The sequence below is a fragment of the Ursus maritimus genome, unplaced genomic scaffold (assembly GCF_017311325.1).
Source record: "Ursus maritimus isolate PB19 unplaced genomic scaffold, ASM1731132v1 scaffold_25, whole genome shotgun sequence".
Classification (NCBI taxonomy): domain Eukaryota; kingdom Metazoa; phylum Chordata; class Mammalia; order Carnivora; family Ursidae; genus Ursus; species Ursus maritimus.
In genome coordinates, this window is record NW_024425008.1 from 4,760,254 (window position 1) to 4,767,465 (window position 7,212).

Below are 7,212 nucleotides of genomic sequence, written 5' to 3' on the forward strand. Positions count from 1 at the left end.
GTGTACATGTGAGGCAGCTTGCCCAGGTGCTGAATGGAGGCACAGAGCAGTGGGAGACCAGCTGAGAAGCAAAACCCTAAGGGCCGAGAAGGAGCTTGAGAAACCCAATCATCCACTCATTGGTCAAACACACCTGAGTCTCTGCTCTGTGCTCTGGGCCAGGCCCGGGGCCAGCACTGACTTTGAAGGGGTGGAGGGGGCAGTTTTAGCCCTTGGAGACTCCCGAGCCAGGGGGAGATTACAGATTACAGGTCTGAGTGGTGAGAGCGGTGGGGAGCTCTGGGCAAGGCCTGGAGGGAAAGGCCCCTTGGAGACAGTGAGGCCTAAGGTTCAAGGGGTGGCGATGTGCAGTCATGGGGTCAGAGCAGGGCTCTGGAGCCAGCTGGCTGTCCCAAGCCCAGCTCCGGCTCTGGCTGGACGGGGCGCTGCCGGTACAGGATTTCCACCTCTGTAAACTAAGTGGCTGAGAAGTCAAGGAGTTTTACATGGAAGGAGTCAGAACACTGCCTGGCATGGAATCTGTGGCTCTACATAGAAGCCAAGCAGATGGAGATGGGCATGGGGAGGGCCAGCGAGGTGTTCTGAAAGCCCCAGCACATTCCAGACAGGAGCCTGTGGGTTGGTTTCCCCAGGGGAAGGTGGGACTGCAGGGGGAAGGGCAGCCTTGTGGTGGGGACAGGCAGAGATCAGGGGTCTCAGAGGCCAATCCGGGGCTGGGGGAGGTGGTGCAGGGGGTGGGGTGGCCCAGGAAATGAGGAGCGAGGGGCAAGTCAGAGAGGAAAAAGGATGGGGTCGGGTGGGGAGCAGACAAGAAAGCCAGGTCAAGCCCATGCTTATCTGGCCCAGGCGGCATCCTTGGCCCCCTTCTACTGTGAGTAGAGCTGGATCTGAGATCCAGTTTTGAGTCCCAGGTCTGCCCCTCACCAGCACTATGGACCTGGCTGGTCACTTCCCTTCTCTGGGTCTCAGTTTTCCCTTCTAAGAAATGGGGCTATGAGTCATACCCTCCCGTAAGGGGTGGTGGAGACGAAAACAAGGCAATGAAGGCGAGGGGTCCTGGCAGACAGCAGGAGCCCAGGCAGCGCGGTGGGCGGGGCTCACCTGGAGGGGTCGATCACCTTGTAGACGACCCCACGGGCCGCTGCGGCGCTCGGAACGCCTGTCGACATGAAGTACAGCTCCCCTTGGGCGAGAAACCAGGCAGGGAGTGAGAACACTGCCTGGAATATGGTCCCGGCCAGCCCCATGCTCCGTGCCCCCCACCCCCCTCCCTCCCCTCAGGCTCTGAGAGGGACCCCAACCTCAGAGAGGTCCAGTCCAGAGCTGGAACCGGCGGCCGAGAAAGGCAGCAGTGTCCCCGGCTGCCAGCCGCTCTGCCCGGACCTAACCATGTTCTTGCCTCCTCTGGGGACCCAGCCCCGCCCTGGTCCCTGCCTGGCGTCACGCCCAGCACCACACACCTCCGGGCACACGAGTGAGGGTCCACAGCCCAGCTCCCCAGCCAACTGCTACTGCGTGGCTCCAGGCACATGTGGCTCCTTGAGCCTCCGCTTCCTTACCCCTAACATGGGAGGCCTCACAGAATAAGGATTACAAGACCACAGAGCAAATGCTCAGTCAACATCAGCTATGGCTGCTGCTGTCTATGACTGTCATCCTCCAGGATCCGGGTCCCGCCAAGTCCTCGAGGCCAGGGTCTCTCCACTGACCCGCAGGCATCTTCCGGGCAGGTGGCAGGGGCAGAAGACTACATGCTTGGGAATCCCTGGGGTGAATCCCAGTCCCTGCGCATAGCCCTGTGTGAGCGCCGGCATCTGGGACAGCCCCACTTAGAGCCTCAATCGAGTCTCCTCGATCTCAGAGCGCCTGAGAGTTATGAGTTCCTGACACCATGGATGTCCTCAGTGAATGTGAGTTCTCGCCCTCCTCACCCTCATCCCACCCCCTGGCTCTTACTGCCGGAGTCATCCAGGCCCAGGAAATAGGCTTCTTTATTCTTATCTTATAGAGGCTCAGAGAGGCTAAGCGACTTGTCCAAAGTCACACAGCTGGTGAGGGGTTGAGCCAGGCCTGGAACTCAGGAATGTCTGTTGCCCCCAAGCCCTCACATGTAGGACACGTGGTGGCTGGGGGCCCAGACACAGCCCACGTGTGATTCAGCCATGCTAATACTTCTGTCTTTGTAAGAGGACGGTGAAGAGTTCTCCAAAAGATAGGGGCGGTCCCCAAGGAGAGACTAAGACAGACAAAGAGGTGAGAACTCTGAGGAAGGCATCTCTGTGGAGGATCTGAGAACCAAGGCTCAGGAAACCCAGGGATCTCCACAAAGGCGAGGACATTCACCGGGCCAGCTTGTATAACTGGGGTAGACCCAGCTGTGGTGGGGAGCTGGGGCTGGGAGGGCAGGGTGCTGAGTGCTCAATGACCTCTGACTCCCCTCCAGGAGGACCAGCCCTTCTTTGGTGGAGGGCTGGGGGTTGTTAAGAGGTCCCCAAGGTGATGCAACCATACCCTCACAAGATAGCCCCTGTTGGAGAACCCAAAGGCATAGCCATGGATTTGCTTTTAGTCTTGGGCTGTCCCTTCCCTCTCTGGGCCTCTTTCTGGAGAGAGGCCTCTGGGAGCCACTGTCCCCTCCCTGGCCATGCAGCCCTCACACCTACTCTCCAACCCCCTGGAGTGACCCAAGTCTCCCCACATGTGCTGCTCCCTAGGCCTGGAATGCCCTTCTCTGTGTCCTTCCTTTGGCTGACCAAGCTCGAGCTTAGGGCTCTGCTCTGGGAGGCCTCCAGGTGCCAGGTCAGGTGCAGGACCCCCCACTCCCACCTCTGTAAAGTGACAGGCTTGCACCAGGCACACTCCTTGGCCCATCAGCCTCCTCGTCTGCTGGGAGCCACAGTCCCCAACCCTACGCACAGGCGGGGAGACCCCACCAGCACTGCCCAGCCCAGCCCTACCCAGGGCCACGCTGCCCTCTTCTCTGTGGTGTGAACTGTCCCTGGAGGCCAGCAGGCCAGCAGAGGTCCTTGTGTTGCAATTTGCAAGTGTCAGAAGAACAACTAGAGAGCTGAAGTGGGGGGGGGGTTGTTTGTGTTGGACCCCGGAGCCCTGCGCCTCCCGGGGGCAGCCTGCGCAAGCGCACTGGCACGCTGTCCCTGGGCTGTGAGATTTCAGCAGGCTCCTCCTGGCTACCAGTTACTTGATGTCATTCAGACTGCTGAACAAGCGTCCCTTGGAAACTGCACCTTCCAGGCCCTGCCCCTGGGGTGGGGAGTGGGGGGTGGGAGGCGCACCTCCTTCCAAAACACATTAACCCCCTACTGACCAAAAGAAAGGGCTTTGAAGGCCCAGTGGGCTTGGGAGGGTGGTGGGGGCTGGGGCTGCCCTTTAGAAAATTTAGATTGTGACTGGTGTCATCCAACAAAGGTTTCCCAGACTTAGGCCTGGGGGCTCTGGGCACTGGGCCCTGCAGGGGATACCCCTCCAAAGGCCCCTGGGTGGGCGTTGCCTAGCAACCCTGCCAAGCATCCCCCAGGCCCCACTGGGGGCCCCTGGGCTTTTGTCCGGGGACAATTGGGGCCAAGGACAAAGGCAGGAGGCGGGAGCAGGATCCAGCCTCCATGGCCCCTCATCCTCTCCCCTCCCTCCCAGTTCCTTGCATTGAAAATACAAGATCCTGAATGGGAACCCACTACCCGCTAACAAGTGGGTCAACAAAGAGTGTTAAAAGGCGGTGTCTACCCACTTTCTGAAGATAATGTGGCTTAATTTTATAGGCCCTATTTCTTGGCCATCAGGAACCCAGGATAGTAGAGGTCTGGGACACACCCTTCCCCCACCCACCTGCATTTCCACCATTACAAACTCCTTCCTGGTCCGCTCACTCCACCACTCCACAGCCTAGAAGCAGCCCTGTAGGGAGTGGGGGGGCAGGAACACTGTTCCCATCTTCCAGATGAGTTGACAGAAGCCCAGGCTGGTGAGGACCGATGCCCAAGCGAGGTCTCAGGCCACTGCACGCTTGCTCCCCAGCTTGAAGGGGATTTCAGGCCTGGGATTCCTTCCCTGGAACCCTATCGAGGCTCGAGGACCCGCGGGATAGGGGCATCGGTGTCAGGCGTGTGGCTCGGACGGAGAGGCCTCGGGGCCTGGGGAGTGCTCACCGGCTTCATCCTCAGCAAAGGAGATGATGTGAGGGTAGTAGTTGTTAATGAGGCCCGGGAACTCACAGGTCTGGCCTCGACCCATGCAGATCTCGCTGTACCGCCACTGGCCTGTCTCTAGGTTCTCTCGGAGGGACATCAGACGCCTGCAAAGAAGCATGAGCTGTGGGGTCATGCCTGGCAGGGTGCCCAGGGGAACCCCACCCACAATCCGTCCATCCATCCATCCACTCATACATTATTCATGCAAGCAGGACCATACATCATTTGCAAGATCCAGGGTAAAATAAGCATGCAGGGCCCCTTGTTCAAAAAGTACGAAGGATTTCAAAAGACAGTGATAGTAGAACATTAAACCAAGCGTGGGCCCTTCTGAGCATGGGGTCTGTTCGACGCTCCCTGGTAGCCTAGTCGGCAGGACCCGGGGCTCTCATGAAGCTGGCTGAGTGTGCAGTCCTCCCTCGGTACCTCCTACGCACCCAAAAAGGGCAGGGGAAGGAGACCAGCTTGTCAGCTCAGCTCCCCCCACTGACCCCCAGGAGGCAGTCAGGAGCTTCAAAGTCCTCCAAGGCTGGTGTGTGCTGTCTCCACTCCAGAGCATGAGGTGGGGCTTGGGCGTCTTCAGAATCTACTGATCTTGCCCTTACTCCCTTCTCCTCCAGTCAATCACCAGGCTCTGCTGGGACATACCCTCCTCTAGGAAGCCCTCCTGACCGCCCCTGCCCTGGGCGCCCCCAGCACTGCACACAGGCTCTCCGAGGCCGGACTGGGGTGGACCACGTGTGGGGCTGTCTCCCTGACTCAGGTGCGAGGTGCTTTCAACTCTCTCGCCCTAAGCCTAGCACAAAGCCTGGCCCCGCAGAAGCGCTTGGGAAAAGCTAGTAAAATTAGTTGAATCTCTGTGGTCAGCTGACTTCAGCACTCCTGGGGGACAGCAGAAGGGGGAAAGGAGAATCAGACAGAGAGACAGAGGCTTCGGGGCGCCTGGCAGGCTCAGTGGGGGGAGCATGGGACTCTTGATCTTGGGGTTGTGAGTTCAAGCCTCACGTTGGGTATGGAAATTACTTTAAAAAAATAAAATCTAAAAAAAAAAAAGAGGGTGCCTGGGTGGCTCAGTCGGTTAAGCATCTGCCTTCGGCTCAGGTCGTGATCCCAGTGGTCCTTGGATCGAGCCCCACATCAGGCTCCCTGCTCAGGAGGGAGTCTGCTTCTCCCTCTCCCTCTGCCTGCCGCTCCCCTGCTTGTGCTCTCTCTCTGTCAAATAAACAAATAAATAAATCTTAAAAAAAAAAAGAAAGGATAAAGGAGCAGAGGCTTCACCCGAGGCAGACCGTAGGGGAGGGGTGGCGCTCGGAGAGGCCCTGCATCCAGAGGCCCAGGTCCCTCAGCTCCAGCAGCATGTGTGCTGGCCACAAACCAACCTCGCGCCCACAGCCTGCAAGAGATGGGAGTTCTCTGGCCAGCCTTGGGCTTCGCTCTCTCCTTATTTTCACTCCTGGGGAATCCTGTTCAGCTGTCCTCATGTGGAGAGGCTAGGGTGGGAATAACTTTTTGTTTTGTTTTGTTTTTTCTTTAAGTAGGCTCCACGCCCAATGTAGGGTTTGAACTCACAACCCTGAGATAAAGAGCCAGGCACCCCCTGTACTTAAAAAAAAAAAAAAATCTTTACTTGGGGCACCTGGCTGGCTTAGTTGGTAGAGTATGTGACTCTTGATCTCAGGGTCATAAGTTCAAACCCCACGTTGGGGGTAGAGATTACTTAAAAATAAGATAAGAAATGAATAAATAAAAAGAGAAAAAAAATTATTTTTTAAATTCTTTACTTATTTTTTTGTAAGCAATTTCTCCACCCCACGTGGGGCTCAAACTCAGGACCACAAGGTCAAGAGCGGCACGCTCTACCAACTGAGCCAGCCAGGCACCCCTCAGCAGCACTTTTAAGCCTTGTGCCAAGTGTAGGTATTTCCGAGGGCCTCTACGGTCCTCAGTTTTCTCCTCTGTACAATGGGAGAATGAGGTGGTCATGAGGCCCTAGTTTCCCCAGTAGCTAGGTGGCCCAGAGTCTGTCAAGGAAGTTGCTCATGTCTCCCCCACCCCTGCCCTCCCTGCCCCGCAGAACTGCTGTCAGGCGGGGAGCCCATGAATCTCGGGTGGAAGGAAAGACCAACGGGTGCCCTCAAACAGGCGTCCCGTCCGTAGTCGTGAGCTGTGCCTTCTTGGCGGTGCTTGAGGAAGCCAGCAAGGCTTGAGAAGGGTATCAGGAGAAAACGGGGTGCGTTAGGTGTGACTCCAGACTTCCTCCCAGAGGAAGAGACCTGATGGCTCCCGCTTGGAGGCCGTGGTCAGAGGGCAACCACGGTGAGTGTGCACCTGGGTACGCTCACACATATCGCACACCTGTACTCTTGCTCTTTACACGAAGCCAGTGGCAGCAGCTGCTTTGGCACAGGAGCCCGTGGGCCACTTACCCACTCATAAAATCGCCGAAAATGTAGAGGCCGTTCAGGTTGGGGTACTCACAGCCCCGGTACACATAGCCTCCCGTGACCGACTTGCCCAGTTTGTGTGGGTAGGCGAAAATCGGCAGCACGTCATCTGCAGAGGGGGGAGAAGCTGGGATGAGCTTGCGGGTCAGCCCCTCCCCCACAATGAGCTTGGTAGGTGGTCTGAGCCTGGAGGGGCAAGGCGAGGTGAGGTCACCAGGAGGGCCCCAGTTGGGGGCCCCAGAGAGTCACCGAGGGAGGAACGTGCTTATGGCTTGGGTACTTGGGTAAAGCGAAGAGAGAGAGCATGGGTTGTGGGCAGGGGGGTGGGTGGGGAGAGTCAGGAGCAGCCCCAAAGCGTTGGGGAGTTGGGGGAGGGGCGAGGGGAGATCCAGCTTTCTGGGGGCGCAGCTGTCTCGAGACAGGCGCTGGCGCACACCCCACGAGGTCGGGGAAGGATCCAGGATCAGTGTCTCCAGGGGCTGGGGAGGTCTCGATGCGACACGTAGGCATGGGAGGCACGAGGAAGGCGCTGGGCACCACCATGGCTTGGGGGGGGGGGGGGG

The 7,212-nt window shown here is 58.2% G+C and overlaps 1 protein-coding gene across 1 annotated transcript in view; it reads right to left on the minus strand.

The window, feature by feature from the left end:
• HHIPL1 (HHIP like 1) overlaps positions 1-7,212 on the minus strand; it is a 26,467-nt gene that overhangs the window by 6,805 nt on the left and 12,450 nt on the right. Inside the window, exons 5-7 of the mRNA XM_040641242.1 lie at positions 6,632-6,758; positions 4,164-4,309; positions 1,102-1,183 (exon numbers count right to left, since the gene is read on the minus strand). Of these exons, the coding sequence (XP_040497176.1) occupies positions 1,102-1,183; positions 4,164-4,309; positions 6,632-6,758 (355 nt within the window). The remainder of the gene's footprint in view (positions 1-1,101; positions 1,184-4,163; positions 4,310-6,631; positions 6,759-7,212) is intronic.